Source organism: Brassica napus, chromosome C2, assembly GCF_020379485.1.
Source record: "Brassica napus cultivar Da-Ae chromosome C2, Da-Ae, whole genome shotgun sequence".
In the NCBI taxonomy this organism is placed as follows: domain Eukaryota; kingdom Viridiplantae; phylum Streptophyta; class Magnoliopsida; order Brassicales; family Brassicaceae; genus Brassica; species Brassica napus.
Window position 1 is genome coordinate 31,941,671 of NC_063445.1, and position 15,075 is coordinate 31,956,745.

General features: G+C 35.0%; 2 protein-coding genes across 3 annotated transcripts; one reads left to right on the forward strand and one right to left on the reverse strand.

The window, feature by feature from the left end:
- Positions 1-181: 181 nt before the first annotated feature.
- LOC106426579 (transcription factor UNE12) lies at positions 182-2,548 on the forward strand. 2 transcript variants are annotated; one of them, XM_013867294.3, is made up of 6 exons: positions 182-734; positions 841-963; positions 1,065-1,130; positions 1,218-1,283; positions 1,811-1,891; positions 1,979-2,548. In XM_013867294.3, exons 1-6 carry the CDS (start codon positions 414-416, stop codon positions 2,216-2,218), a joined length of 897 nt encoding a protein of 298 aa, XP_013722748.1. In that variant the 5' UTR covers positions 182-413; the 3' UTR covers positions 2,219-2,548. The 2 variants fall into 2 exon arrangements, with proteins under 2 accessions (XP_013722748.1, XP_048603198.1); XM_048747241.1 differs by having other exon boundaries at positions 197-734; positions 1,065-1,283; positions 1,979-2,454.
- Positions 2,549-8,655: 6,107 nt separating this feature from the next.
- LOC106432387 (NADH dehydrogenase [ubiquinone] flavoprotein 2, mitochondrial-like) lies at positions 8,656-14,047 on the reverse strand. Its single transcript, XM_048748992.1, has 10 exons — positions 13,946-14,047; positions 13,760-13,834; positions 13,432-13,450; positions 13,248-13,321; positions 10,394-10,459; positions 10,096-10,206; positions 9,627-9,732; positions 9,498-9,544; positions 9,342-9,419; positions 8,656-8,763 (listed from the first exon to the last, which is right to left on the reverse strand). The coding sequence occupies exons 1-10, from the start codon at positions 14,045-14,047 to the stop codon at positions 8,656-8,658; spliced, it is 786 nt and encodes a 261-aa protein (XP_048604949.1).
- Between the last annotated feature and the right edge of the window lie 1,028 nt (positions 14,048-15,075).

Sequence of the window (15,075 nt, forward strand, 5' to 3'; positions counted from 1 at the left end):
ATTCAAACAACGAAATAGTTGCGAAAAAAGCTACTAAAATACAAAAAAGAAGGAAGGCCCAGGTTTGGAAGAATAGATCACGAAGGCCCATTTAATTAATAAGCCCACTTATTGTTTCTGGAAGGTAAAGAAGACGTTGGCAAACGTGTAAATAGTTTGAAAAAGCAAGGTCCTTTAGCACAAAGATAATTTTATAAAACAGAGCATAAAGTCTACACCTTTCTTCTCCTCCTTTATCGTCTTGTCTTGTTCGTCCTCATTCGTTCCAGAGCATCATCAATTCACCAAAGCAAATTAATTTTTTATCGGTAATCTTTCTCATGAAGATTTTTCTCTTCGAAGTCTTCAAACTCGCTCATCGTGACTCGTTCGAGTTATAAAGTTTCCATTTTCATACTCAAAAGTCAAAACCAATGGCTCATGAGAACCTTTCAGACCAAACACCTTCTGATGATTTCTTCGACCAAATCCTCGGTCTTCCCAGCTTCCCAGCCTCTTCAGCCGCCGTTTTATCTGGTGGGTTAGGCGGAGGAGGAGGAGCACCGCCGATGATGCTTCAGTTGGGTTCAGGCGAGGAAGGAAGTGGGTTTCACAGTCAGATGTTTCCTTTAGGTTTGAGTCTTGAACAAGGGAAAGGACCTGGCTTTCGTAGACCTGAAGGTGGTGGTGGTCTTGGAAGTGGGAAACGATTCTCAGATGATGTTCTTGATCATCCTTCTTCTTCTATGAAACCTGTAAGTTAACTTCTTGGTTTGCTATGGTTCGAACTAGCTGTGTGGTTGATCTTGTTGTCTGACATTGTTTAATTATCCATTCTTACATCTTTTGTGTTGGTGGAAGGTATTCCCCGGGCAGCCGATGCAACAGCCAGCTCCATCGGCGCCGCATCAGCCTACATCAATCCGACCTAGGGTTCGAGCTAGGCGTGGTCAGGCTACCGATCCACATAGCATCGCTGAAAGGGTAATGTGATATACATGCAAGAAGTAGTCGAAAGATTTAGTGCTTTATTTATTACCATTGTGTTCATATTTATTGTGGGAATGCTTTTAACTTTGCCACAGCTACGTAGGGAAAGAATAGCAGAACGGATCAGGGCGCTTCAAGAACTTGTTCCTACTGTTAACAAGGTTGGTCTATCTCTTAACCTTGAGCTTCACTTTGTAACTTTTGTCATCTCTTCACAAAGGTTTAGCACTTGCTGTTTCTCTCTGCAGACAGATAGAGCTGCTATGATCGATGAGATTGTCGATTATGTAAAGTTTCTCAGGCTCCAAGTTAAGGTAGTATAATATAACTAGTCTCTACATAACCAATCTAATAGCTTTAATCTTGAATCTACATTGATTTTTTTTATTTAATATGCCAGAGAATAAACAAGTCTAAATTGCTTCTTCTTTTTTGTACTTTGACATTTGATCTCTCGTTTTTCACTTTTTGTTTTGTTTCATATTGAAGGATAATCATGGTTTAAGATTAAAATACCATATATTAAAAGCATCAACTATAATCATGATGATCACGTTATAATATAAAGATCTTAGAGCAAACGCTTCTTAATATCAAAATGCAATAGGTTGTTTAAAGCTCCTGTCAAACAAAAAAAAGAAGTCTCTCTTTACTTTAAATTTTAAAAGATAATGGAGACAGTAAAGAAAATAGTATGCAATGATGGCTTTCTGATTACATAATAAAAGATTTTTGTGAAGTTTCCATGCTCATCTAAGAAAAGTAAAAGCTTTTTTTTCGTGGGATAAAGCTTACCCATTTGAATGATGGTTTATGTCTCTCTTTCGTCAACTTTTGGTAGGTTTTGAGCATGAGTCGTCTTGGTGGAGCCGGTGCTGTTGCTCCACTAGTTACTGATATGCCTTTGTCATCATCAGTTGAGGTAAAAAGAAAAACTTTTTTTAAGAGAAAATATCAAAGATTTAGAAAATGGGGTTTTGATTCAAACTGTTTGTTAAAACCTCAATAGGATGAAGGGAGTGAGGGTGGAAGGACACCACAAGCAGCGTGGGAGAAATGGTCTAATGATGGTACTGAACGTCAAGTGGCTAAACTGATGGAAGAAAACGTTGGGGCTGCAATGCAGCTACTTCAGTCTAAGGCTCTTTGTATGATGCCAATCTCATTGGCTATGGCTATTTACCATTCTCAGCCTCCGGATACTTCATCATCAGTGGTTAAACCGGAGACGAATCCTCCTCCACCGTAGGATTCTTGTGCAAGTAAGGGTTTGTACAGCAACACAACGGTACATGACTTTGGTTTGTTGATGTTTCATTTCCTTCCCACGTCCACTTGTTTGGTAAATTAATGGAGATGGAATCTATGTAGGCAGGGTTTGCAGTAGAAGGGAGAATTTGTCAAAAGGCTCTAATAAATTATTATTTAAAATCAGTTACCTCTATTTTTGAGGTGGACTTTGATGAAAGCAGCTTTTTATTTTCATGACTTTGTTACGAGTATCTCAAATGTAAACAAGCTGATAATCAAAGAGGAAATACTATTTTATTGAATAGAAAGACCGTTTTACAAGAGAAAATGATTACAAATCCATCTCTCTCAGATCTCTCTACATCCTTTCTCTCTCTGTGATTATTCACTCAAATTCTCGATAAACCTCTCCACTCTTACGTTATTATAAAGCAAAACCATTAACTAAACCATAATTACTTTATGTTAACTATGAATATTTGCTCTTATCTAGTCAAGAGTCAATGACCATTTACCCCCTTTGAATATACAGTTCTTATCAATACTCTCCCTTTTGAATTCAACCTTGTCCTCAAGGTTGAAGCAAAGAACAACCTTCTAATCCTCTAGGCATTTTTTCTCATTACTTGTTTCTCCCAGCTAACCTCCTTATTCCAGGTCTTCAGCTTCTGTTTTTTTATCATCTTTGACCATTTGTTCATCTTTATAGACAAGGCCATCTCCTGGCACACTCTTTCTATGTTCTTCTTTTGGCCTGTTGATGACAGAAACTCAAAGAACAACTCAACACGTTTCTCTCTTTTGCCACAATCTCTGCATTCGCTTCTCTTTGAAGCTTCACTCTCTTGCCGCTTAGGAGAAACTTGTGTTGTCCCCGTTGCTTTAGGGCTTACACCAATTCTGCCCAGAAGATCTCTGATTGCTTTTTCCGTGTACTGTCTCAGGATCATAGTACTCGACATCACCTGGAAGTGAAGCAGATTCCATAATCTGGTTTTCAAGAATGTGAAACAAGAACACAAAACCACATAAGCTCTTGTAACTCGCCTTCTTCCCTGCCATTCTTGGTGGAGACAACACTTCTAAACAACCTAGTCCATTGCTCATCTCTTTCTGTCTGAATTTAGCTCTTCCATTGCTCATCACTCCCTGTCTAAATTTAGCTCTTCCACTGCTCATCACTCCCTTTCGGAATTTAGCTCGCTTCCCTTTTGTGAGAAACTGTTTCCTCATGAGATTCACCAGATTGACATCATACTTCCTAGGAAGCCTCATTGTACTCCTCGCCGAGTGCCTCTTCTTGTACTCGTCTGCAGCTCTTAGCTTCTCCCATTCCATCAGAATCTTCTTCCATTCTATTGCATCAAACGACAAAAGAATTCCAGAATTTACTGCAGGTCCTGCAATCTTTTTAACATTGGCGGTTAGTGATCTCATTAAACTCCTCAGTTGTAGTTCTTTGTCACATCTTATGTAGTAATTTCCATCGCACTGTCCCTTCCCAACGGCCAGCTGTCTCCGTAGTGACTGTGCCAACAACAACCCGAGCTTAATCACCTTCCATTGATTCTGATCTTCGTCCAAACACTTATAAGCAAGCTAAGCTTTTCACAGGAGACAAGCTTGTATTCTGACTTGGGTCTCTTCCTCCTATCAGCAGATAGAAACATATCTCCGATCTTCTTGTTTCCGTTGTGGTGCTTGTACTTGAACTTAAGTATCCTCTCTGTGACAAGCTGTCTCTTAACTCCCTTATCACCCATTGTCAGTCTTGCATTCATCAAACCATGACTGTACTAAATGCCCTTCTCATCCAACTCCACTCTCTTTCTTCCTTTCTTCCTTTCTTCTTCTTCTCCTTCATGAATCCTAGAGTCCATTTTCGGTTAAGCATTTGATGTAAGTAAATCAATTGACAATTTCCTGCTTTTCCCCGCCTCATTAAACTCTTTCCCTGACCGGCAGATATGTTCTTCTCTTTGCTTATGAAGATCATACTTCTACGCTTCCTTCCCAACAGAAAATCAGACGCCAGTTTAGTAATCCAGAAGAGTAAAGTTTGGTTATCCGAGAGTCTCAAATTGATCAACTTATTCAGCTGATTGCACATTTGTTTGAACTTACATTTCTCCCACCTTGCAAGCTTTGCCAATACTTCCTTACGTCCCTGCACCAACTCTCCAAATACCAGCTCTTGCTTAATTCTCTTCCTCTTTACACTTTTCTTTGAGTAACAGAACCAAAGCATCCTCTTCTTAATCTTCATTTTCACCCTTTTTCCTCTTAGAAACATTTCATCGAACAACTGGAAAGCATGGTTGTCCCTTTCTCCCATGGTTCGCTTTTCCCCTTCACGTTGATGTTTAACCATTCCCTCTGAACCCACAAACCCAAAAAACTCTCTGCGACTTGGATCAATCATCTTGCTTCCTGCAGAACTCCAACCCTTCATTACACAATCAAGAAATTTCTTTGGCATCTTCCACCTTTTTTTCTTCTTCCTCGTCATATTTCCTTTACACTCAACAAATGAAACTTTCTCAAACAGATCTATCATGGTCGCTGGTGATTCCTCTTCTCCTGCAACATTCTTACATGTCACTACGTGATTCGGCTCATCCAACAAGAACACATGATTCTCGTTCTTATCCTCCAGCTTTGTCACTAGCGGATTCAACCTCATATGGCCCGTCATGCCTCGGGTCTCCTCCAACTTCTTCATCGAGATACCTCTCTCCCCAGCAACTTCGATCAATCGCTTCTCAAACCACTCCAGGTCTGAAGATCTGCTCATCCGCTCTTGGACAACCATGACTGGCTCTCGGAACGTCAATGTGTTCCTTTCCGGCTGTTGCCCCACGACTAACGGTGTCAGCTTCCTCACACACTGTTGTGATCGATCCATCACTTGATCCATTGCATAAGAAGAAGTCTCCGGAATCGAATCGTCACTTGTCATGGGTTTCTCGACTTGGCTCGTGATCTGCTCCTGGGATTGAGCTTCCTCTTCACTGATGCATGTTGACTTCTCTTTCTTAATCCAGAGACGCTCAAGACGCTCAAAACGCTCCATGTTCTCTTCCCATAGCCGCTTCATCTCCTTCATTTTTTCTTCCAACCGCCCGATCTTCGGCACCACCCGTTCAATCACCGTGAGTCGTTCGTCAATCTCCATCTCAGTCATCTTCGCTAGCACCATCCTCGTTTCCCGATCGTAGCTTACTCTGATACCAAGTTTGTTACTAGTAGGATCTCAAATGTAAACAAGCTGATAATGAAAGAGGAAATATTTTTTATTGAATAGAAAGACTTTTACAAGAGAAACCGATTACAAATCCATCTCTCTCAGATCTCTCTACATCCTCTCTCTCTCTCTCTCTCTCTCTCTCTCTCTCTCTCTCTCTCTCTCTCTCTCTGATTAGGGCATCAACAATGGTGATACTCAAGGCACAAATTCTTAGCAATAGTAGTTATGATTTTTTTTTTTTTTTTTTTGGATTTAAAAAAAAAAAAGCTAACCAATCGAGGACCGTCACGTGTCAGTGGGGTCCGCGAATAGTTAAGAGGCTCATCAAATCGAATCCTTAGCTAGGGAGTTTAAGAGCTTTTGTTGGCACAAAAACATAGATGGAATGGGACCCACATAATTTTATAATAATTTTTTTCTTAAGGATCATTGTTGCAGATGGTCTTAGTCGCTCAAATTCTCGATAAACCTCTCCCTCCACACTCTCACGTTATTATAAAGCAAAACCATTAACTAAACCATAATTACTTTATGCTAAATATGGTTACTTGCTCTTATCTAGTCAAGAGTCAATGACCATTTACCCCCTTTGAATATACTGCTCTTATCAAACTTTAGTGGGAGGTTTATGAAGGAGCTTGAAGTAATGGTAGTGGGAAGGTGTGGGACCTTGTTGAGTTTATGTACACATTGGCAAGTATGATTAAATTGTAATATTAACTTTTATGATTTCAATTATGAAATCTACCCATGACCGAACTAGATTTATCTTAATTCAACCCTAATAGTTTTCTAAGAGAAGAAGAGGAAAACACTAAGCCTTGATCCATGTTTGGCTAGGCTTATTAGTATAGATGCAATTCCACCAATTGATCTTCTCTTCTCTAGGGTCGGCCCTGAGATTTTAGGGGTCTGTGACTGTTTCTATATACATTTTTTTTTTTACAAATTCGGGGGCTTAAATTTTTTTTTGAAAAGCTTACTTATATGTAACTTTCAAAACATTTAGGGGTCCGTTGCAAATGTTTCACCTAGCATGGCTCAAGGCCGGCCCGGCTCTTCCCTTTGGCCTTCAATCCTCTATGATCCCCTTTGATGGACAAAGGAATCCAAACCCTTCTAATCATCCTTGTTCCTTTATGTGTCTTATAAGTTTCTTGTGTAATAGTTTTAACTAGTATTACCCTCGTGTTACGTACGAATCAAAATAACTGTATTTTAAATCATTTGATGTTAAACCTGTATTTTCAGAATTATCAATCAAAATAAAATAATTATATTAACTAAATATTTTATAAATATGGAATAACAATTTCATATAAAATAGTTGCATTCAAGCAAAGAATTGTAAACGGAAAAATAATATTTCTGATGTTGTTTTAAAATAGATATATGTTGAAAGTATTTTATGTTTAAAATTTGAGATATAGTCCGACAAATAAAAATATAGTTTAATGTACTATATTTAATTCACTAATTTTTCTTTGTGTTTTTGCAAATAGATCTTCCATTTAAGTTATACATTTTTATTTTAAATACAAAAAAGTTATGATAGATTATAACAAAATATAATTGAAAATATACTTGTTTTTTATATTTGATACCTAATATAAAGAGTGAGACCCAATAGAAAAATCAATTATGAAAAGAATATCCATATTTAAATGCTACAATAAACACTTTAAGTTCATCATCATCCAATCTCCAAAAATCCATGTATATATTTTATGGCTACATTTTTTTTTCATTGTTCTAATTCTTATTATTAAAGTAGAAAACATTTACTTGGAGATTTGAATAAAAACATCTATTTGGAAATTCTATTTAAAGTATTTTAAATGAATCCGGATAATATTTTTTAAAATACTGATTTTCTATTATTTTAAAGTATTACTGCAAACTCAAGGATAATATTTTTTTTTGAAAAAAATACTGATTTCCTATTATTTTTAAGTGTTTGCATTTTCTCTCTTTGTAGTAAATAGATAACATAATTTTCTTAAAGAGAAGTTACAAAACAAATATGAAAATCAATTTATGAGTAAAAAGATTAGATAAATACTTTATTACCTTACAAAAGAGATGCTGATAAATTTTTATTTCCCAACGTTTTAGAAGCTCTGAAACAGAAATATACTCAAATGCCATTTTAATCTGAATTGAGTCAATTTACATATTCCAAATACCGTGGAGTTTGAGCTTTTGAGGAAACTGTGAGAAATATACAAAAAGGAAGAGCAATAAAAAAGTTTGAGAGGTTGTTTGCTATTTTAATTGTTTTAAATTGTTTCACAGCCACGATATTTGAAACTTGAGACAATGGAAATATAGAGAAGAAGGCAAGTTATATAAAGAAAAAAAAACAGTTTGACAAAGGAACGTGGGATGAAAATTTTGAGGAAATTTAGGAATTTTGGTAGTTGATATTGCAGAAAAATAAGGGATGGAGAAATTTTACTCTTCATTCTGTTGGCTTTTTCTATTTCATCTGTTTGGTTTTTTTTTTTAATAAAATTATGCCATGTGTCAGAATTTCATTGGTAAGGTGACTTGTGCTTTAGTATATAAGGGATTACTACCGAGACGAACGTAACTCTTCTTACTTTTCTCTTAATTGGTAACCACCACCAAGCGTAAATATATATATATATATATGTTGTTGTGCCTTTTCAATAATCACACATTTTCCTTTATACTCTTTCAAGCATAAACTCTATTTTATATGTGATTAATATATTCAAGCACAACTATAACACATACGTATATAACCATTATAGAAGAACCCATTTATAATAAACAAGGCAAGGAAAGAGGGTTATCAATACACACATATTCTAATGTCATTAATCGAAACCAATCCATCACAATATCGTCTTTTACATTAGAATCTATAATATTAATATGAACTTAATCTTTATATTGAACCAATAGACACATAGGTCATATAAGAATATAAAATCTTCTTGCATAAATAACTTATTTTTAATCTTAGCCTTGTTGAGAAACATAAAAGTCTTTATTACATAAACCTAAATAAAATCTTGGAAATGAGATAATAACAAAAGAGAATACTTTTGGTCATTCGTTTAAAAATGCTGTGTAAAAGTATGCTTAGAGGCTTCAAACATTACCTATAGCCTTTTTCGCATTATTGGACCATATAAAACCGGCCGGTTAGAGAACGTAGCTTAGCAAGCATCCAGATCACGGAACTGTAGTGGCTTTGGCTCGCCGAGCAGTGTCGTGTTTCCTCCTTCAGGTCCGCACTTGATCCTCTTCGGGTCTTGAGTTTCATGCTGAAACACAAAATTACATAACTCAAAAGTTTGATTTGGGTTCTAAGATACATGTGGCCATTATACAAAACTGATTCTAAACTATATATTAAGTGCATCCATACAGTCTCAACTAAACTAGTGTCACAGTTGTTAACCCTTTTACCAATGTTACAGCCAAAAACTGGTCTCATGTGGTTGGCTTAAGTCGAGATTCTTTTACACAAAATCGATCAGATTGTGTTCAAATTCATCGTGAATTGTGATGAGAATAGAGAAGAGTTATCAAAAATTTGGAAACATTATTATTGTTTTATCAATTCATAAGCTCAAAAAAAGTCAGGCAGAGCGTTAGTTTTACCGGTGCAATGTGATTGTACGAGAAGAACATGAGAGAAGTATCCCAATGCAATGGGTTTAATATAATGACTTACCGGTGGCTTTTCTCCTTTTCTTAGCTTTTCAACGATCTCTACAACTTTCTCAGGTCTAACGTCTTCATGTGTATTGTAGCAATAAGAAAGTGTAAATACGAATCGTATAAACAAAGGAAAATAATGCATGAGAAAAGGAAAGATATTAGATGAGATTTGACATACGAAATAGTTGTATGTATATCCTTGTGATCCATTGGAATAATCTTCCACCGTGATCATGGGCGCATTAACACAGCATCCCTGTCAAATTACATGAGTTGTATATCATATTTTTTCATACGATTTCAGGAAAGTAAAGAGGTGATACGAAATTCATACCATGCATTCCATCTCTCTAACAGAGAACAAGCCATCCTTTGTGACTTCTGCAACATATATAATTAAAGCCAGAGACTGAGAAACCGTATGATTTTTTTCATACACAGGTCTCGGTTTATAGTGCTTTACCACCGCGTTTGACTCCCAAATGGTCTAGCAAAACTGATTCGATATCTCGTGAACCACAGATCATGCAAGGTGTTGTGCCACAAACGAGCAGGTGATACTTTCCAACCTGTAAGAGGGAGAAAAATGAAATAATGAGTGTGTTTAGATTATTAGTACAGTAGAGACGAATTAATGTAGCTTTGCCCTAACATTGAGTAATAAGTTGCAATCTCGTAAACACGGATATGAGCAACTTCCATAACTTTTGCAACCTGCATAATTTTTATGGTATTGTCATGTTGGTAAGATCGTATCAACAGATACTGTATTCCAAAAAAACAACAACCTGTGAACTAGAGAACACTAAGTCTAACAGCGACAGTGTAAAAACCAAAGCGGAAATTGGGAAGAAAGAAAGATAATTTACGAACACCCACTTTACAGTCCTTCCATTAAGTAAGGGGTACATCTGATAGATAATTAATCTTACAACATTCATAGCTGAAACATGGAGCCAGCCTCCATGCTGATGTTGTGCAAGATCAAGAAGAGGAATCACCGCAGACTGCTTGTAGTTTGATGGATAGTAAGAGAGTATCTCCTTAACATATATAACAGTGTCGGACAATCACACATGAACAGAAATAGTAAACGAGAACAAAATGCCCACAAATTTTCGTGACAATCTTTGGTACAAGAAGACGAATTAGAATTCATAATGGATAAAATCCCAATTCGAAGTCTTCATTATCTCAACGTAAGAGGAAGCAATTCTATCAGTGACTGACCTTGGATTTGTTAGCCTCTGAAAACTCCCATGGAAGATCCAGTTTATTATCAAGAGAATCCATGTGCTACAAGTAATAAACAAAGATTATATTCAATTTCAAAAACAAGTTAGTCGAATTAAAAGGATAGATCAACGACACACTCACGTAGTTTAAAGATGTCGATAAGCTATGAGACGACTGTAAAGATATAAAATGAAACCAAGCTTTAGATTGGTAAACACCTGATATAAAGTGAGAGGATACATGAACCTGAGAGGGTGGTTGGCGGAAAACTTGACGAATCTCCAGAAGACGCTTCGCATTTTTCAGGATTTTTCTTTTGATCCGAAGAAGAAGAGGAAGAAGAAGAACCAGACTCACTACTACGGGTTGACTACATGCGCTTTGGGCCTTATAAAATGAGCCCAAATCCAGTTCATTACGTTTTTCGTAATAAAGGGTTTATAGACGCATTTATATTATTTTTGTCAAATAAATATTAAAACATTTATTAAAAATATACCAAACTTTCATTTCGATTAAATAGATTTGAAATTTTATTTATTTAGTAGAGAAACCAATCATGATTTGTCGTTTAGATATGTTGAAAATAAAAGTGTTAAGAGTAAAAAGATTATATTCCAATCCGGATTGCTAGCCTATTTGTAGACAAAGTATTATTGCTGATGTGTTTAGAAGGTCTGAGATAGGAAAAAAAAAGATTAGAGATGTGTTTGCAAAACATCAAAGTTAAGTTTGTTTTACTTCAGATTTATGGCTACCCCGTCCCACTACCATTGATTATCCATGTCTAAATGCCCCCTTCATTGATGATAAATGGAAATTGAACATTAATTTTTTTAGCTTTCAGTTTTTTGAAGTGTCCACACACTGGTGAAGAGATTGTTAGTACAATTCTTGGGCATTTGAAAGAAAATGTTTTAGAGAAAAATGTGTTCTCTATCACTTTTGATAATGCTAGCAACAATGATTGTATGCAGATAATCCTTAAAGGGCAGCTTCCTATGATGAATGATAATGGTTTGTTATGTGATACGAAGTTTATGCATGTGAGATGATGTGCTTATATCTTGAATCTGATAGTGAAAGAAAGTTTAAAGTTAGTAAAAAATCTCTTGCATGACATTAGGGTAATTGTCATATATGTAAAAGCATCTCAACAAAGAATACAATCTTTCAAAGCTTGTGTTGAGAGAGTTGGGATTAAGAGTGGGACATGTTTATCCCTTGATGTTTCTACTAGATGAAATTCCACATATGAGATGCTTGTCTGAGCATTGAAGTTTAAAGATTCATTTGAAAGCATGGTGTCTATTGACACACATTATAAGTCACTGCCTTCAGAGAAGACTGGAACTGATAGGTTAATATATGCGAGTTATTGATGCTTTCAGTGTCTCTACATACTTTTCAGGTTCTAAGAATCTAGACTTGGATGTTTTGGGCTATTGGAAGGATAATAATCACCGTCTTAGTGATTTAGCTGATATGGCACATGAATTGCTTATTATATCTATTACTACAGTTGTCTCTAAATAAGCTTTTAGCATTGGAGATCGTGTTTTGACTACATACAGAAACCGACTGCTTTCGAAGAATGTTCTATTTTACTTTGTTCTCGCAACTGGATATGTGGATTTGCATAATTTAAAGGTAATTTTTAAGATTTTCAAAAACAGTTTAATAGTTAAATGATTCTTTGTTTAAATGATTCTTTGACAAACTTACATTATAAATTAAAATACCATCGAAAATACTGATGGCATTGACATTGAAGGTGTTAAAAAAACAACAAGTAGCCCATCAGTAGAATGTTCAAGGTCAAAAGATTCAAACATTCGATGAGAATATGGTATCATTTATGTTTAGATTTTTTTAATAATAGATTAGATTTCTGTTTGAATTTTACAAGTAAAAGTGGATTTTTATTGTCTATTGGAAATAAATATACTCTTTATTATGTTTTGGTTTGGCATATTTTCAGATAACCAGAAAAGATGGAGTTCGATCTTAATAATAAAATTAAGAGAAGATGAAGAAATTGGTTTTGTCTTTCTTTTTTTATGAAAAAGTTGGTTTTATCTTTATTTCAGAGTTTTTGCACAATACATACACAAATTTGATGACTAATTTGTTTCTGAAGTAAACAATTTTGTTGTCTTCCACTTCCTGAGTTCCGACGAAGTGAAAGAGTTTTCAAGAACAAATTTAAAATATGCATTAGTTACACAAATTATGTTTATTACATGTTATTGAGCAGGCAAAGTAATTAAAACTATATTTAGAAACATGGCATTTTTGTTAAAGCACACGTTAGCAACATGTTAACTTATTTTTAAAATAATAAAAACTGCATTTAGAAAAAGTTATAAAGACTAGCTAATTAACAATTAAAAACAAAGAAAAAGTTGATCCACCTCGTCATCTCTCAGCCAAGCATGGCACCCTAAGTGCTCTTTTTCTATAAGCTGATTTGCGTACATTACCAACAACTCATGTTGTACTTTTTGCATCCAAAAGATAGATATGTAAGTAAAATATATATCAGTCAGTGTAAATAATATAAACTTGTCTGCAAAAACGGAGTCGTAGAAAGTACGACTCCACAAATAAAGACGTAGAATAATGGCTCATGTAGGTATACACATAATGTCATAGTGTTGCGCACAATGTATCTTTACTAATATCAATCAGCTTTCGCTCGCTACTTGAGTGAAGGTAGGGAGCCATTCTCCCTCTCCTTCTTAAGACATTCTTGAGACTGTTATATGAAAGTACAATAACTAACAAATGCATTTAACTAACTTGGAATGAAAACACAATCTAAATATAATGATATGACGAGTCATGCCTTCAACATGTAATCAGGGCAAGAATCTTCATGGATCCAGCTTGATGATTTGCGAGAGTAGTAAGATCCTGAATCTAAAAGCATGAAGCTTTCAAAATCTTACTCGTATCTTTCCATCTATCCCGTTCCAATCTCCACATAAATATCTAATACGTTTTCAGTAGATCTCTATCAATCTACTAACCCTCATGTTCTTTATCAACCTGGCATAAAAACATGTTATATAAGATTTTGAATGAGGTAAAAGCAAGAGTTGGGGGATAAATGCACATTATACATGCCATACTTACTATTACAGCTTCCTTGGAATGCAGTTCGTTGTAAATATGAAGTATCAAATTCAATAAAGAGAAAACATTTTTGATGCAATGAAAAACCATAAATTATAAGAATGAATGCCAAACCAGGTCACGAAAGCAAGTCAGGAAAACTTCATTAAGCAGTGGAAGTGATCTTTGAGAAATAAAACGGTCAAGATAGTAGCAGAAACGGGATAACCATCGAACTATAACTTTATGGTTAGACCATCTTTTAGCCGGCTCCTGCATCATGTATTCATCATGCTTCTCCTTCAACACATGCATAACCTAAACACATAAAAGATGAGAGCAAACAATCAAATTGTTTGATCAGCTTAAGAATCAAGAGGGTTCACAACTAATAGATGCATGAAGCAAAACATGATGAATAAGACTTACAGTTGACTTAATATACTCCTCGAATGGTTCGTGATACTTTTCATACAACTGCTGAGAGTGATCATGAAGAGGTTTTTGGGTGCACATGTTGTAGATAGTCATGCGAACCACATAAAATTCTCAATTTTCATGAGAAGTTACAAAAAAGAAGAAGCAAACTGCTATAAATTGGAAGTTTACTAAAATGACGCAAATTGATTATGTTATTACTAGAATGACTCATATTTTTTGAAAATTATTAGAATATTTTTCTGGTCGAAATTGCCCTTGTCCATAGTTATAACAAAAAAAACATTACCAAAGTACCCTTAACATTTGATCGACGGCAGATTTATTTATAACAAAATAAATCTATCGAATAATAAGTCTGTTTATAAAATCTGTATAGGAAAATAAATCTATTGTTAAAGTGGTGTCAGACTTTCTTAGAAACGTTAGATTTGTTTCTACGGCAGAGTTATTTGTCCGATTTGAATAAAAAAAAGACTTTTAAAAATATGTCTGTCGAATGAGGTAGCAGATTTGTTATAAATGGTAGATTTTTGTGGTCAATTTATTTTCTTATGTACAGACTTTATTTGTTATGTTCGACTTATTTTCTTACGGCAGAGTTTTATATCCGATTTAAAATTGTTGGTAGACTTTTTGTTTAAGTGGTGACAGATTTTTTAATTTATGTTACGGTAGATTTATTGACAGAAATTTGGGTTTGTGTAAACCGAACTTAATTTAATGTTGAATTTTGACATGTTGTATATTAATTTTGAATCTGGTTTATTGTTAGGATAATTAAGATCCAGAATTAGGTAAACTTTTGGTATTTGTCTTTTTTTCTTTCATTTGTTTTTCTTCCTTATCAAGTTGTTATTTGTCATGGTGGTTTAATCACTTGTTGCAATCTTTTTGCTTGGAGAAACATGGATCACAAACATTATAAAAACATATTCAATGGATCCTCATCCATTCTTACAATACGAAATTATTATTACAAGTGGTGAGAGATGAAAAGCATCAGTCTTCTTTATTCTAAGTTAAAAACTACAAAGAATGAATAATTTTTCTTTCTCGTATTATCCCTTCCACTCACAATGATGGAAATCACAATGCATCGCAGCTCAGCCAAAAACCTT

Bases quoted from the DNA above. Each gene is read 5' to 3' on its own strand.
- LOC106426579 (XM_048747241.1), top strand. From the start codon at position 414: ATGGCTCATGAGAACCTTTCAGACCAAACACCTTCTGATGATTTCTTC. The intron at 735-840 runs GTAAGTTAACTT...TGTTGGTGGAAG, and splicing joins CTTCTTCTTCTATGAAACCT to GTATTCCCCGGGCAGCCGAT. The intron at 964-1,064 runs GTAATGTGATAT...ACTTTGCCACAG, and splicing joins CACATAGCATCGCTGAAAGG to CTACGTAGGGAAAGAATAGC.
- LOC106432387 (XM_048748992.1), bottom strand. From the start codon at position 14,047: ATGACTATCTACAACATGTGCACCCAAAAACCTCTTCATGATCACTCT. The intron at 10,460-13,247 runs GCATGACTCGTC...TATTACTTGTAG, and splicing joins GCCCTGATTACATGTTGAAG to CACATGGATTCTCTTGATAA. The intron at 9,733-10,095 runs GTAAGATTAATT...TCCCTCTTACAG, and splicing joins ATGTTTCAGCTATGAATGTT to GTTGGAAAGTATCACCTGCT.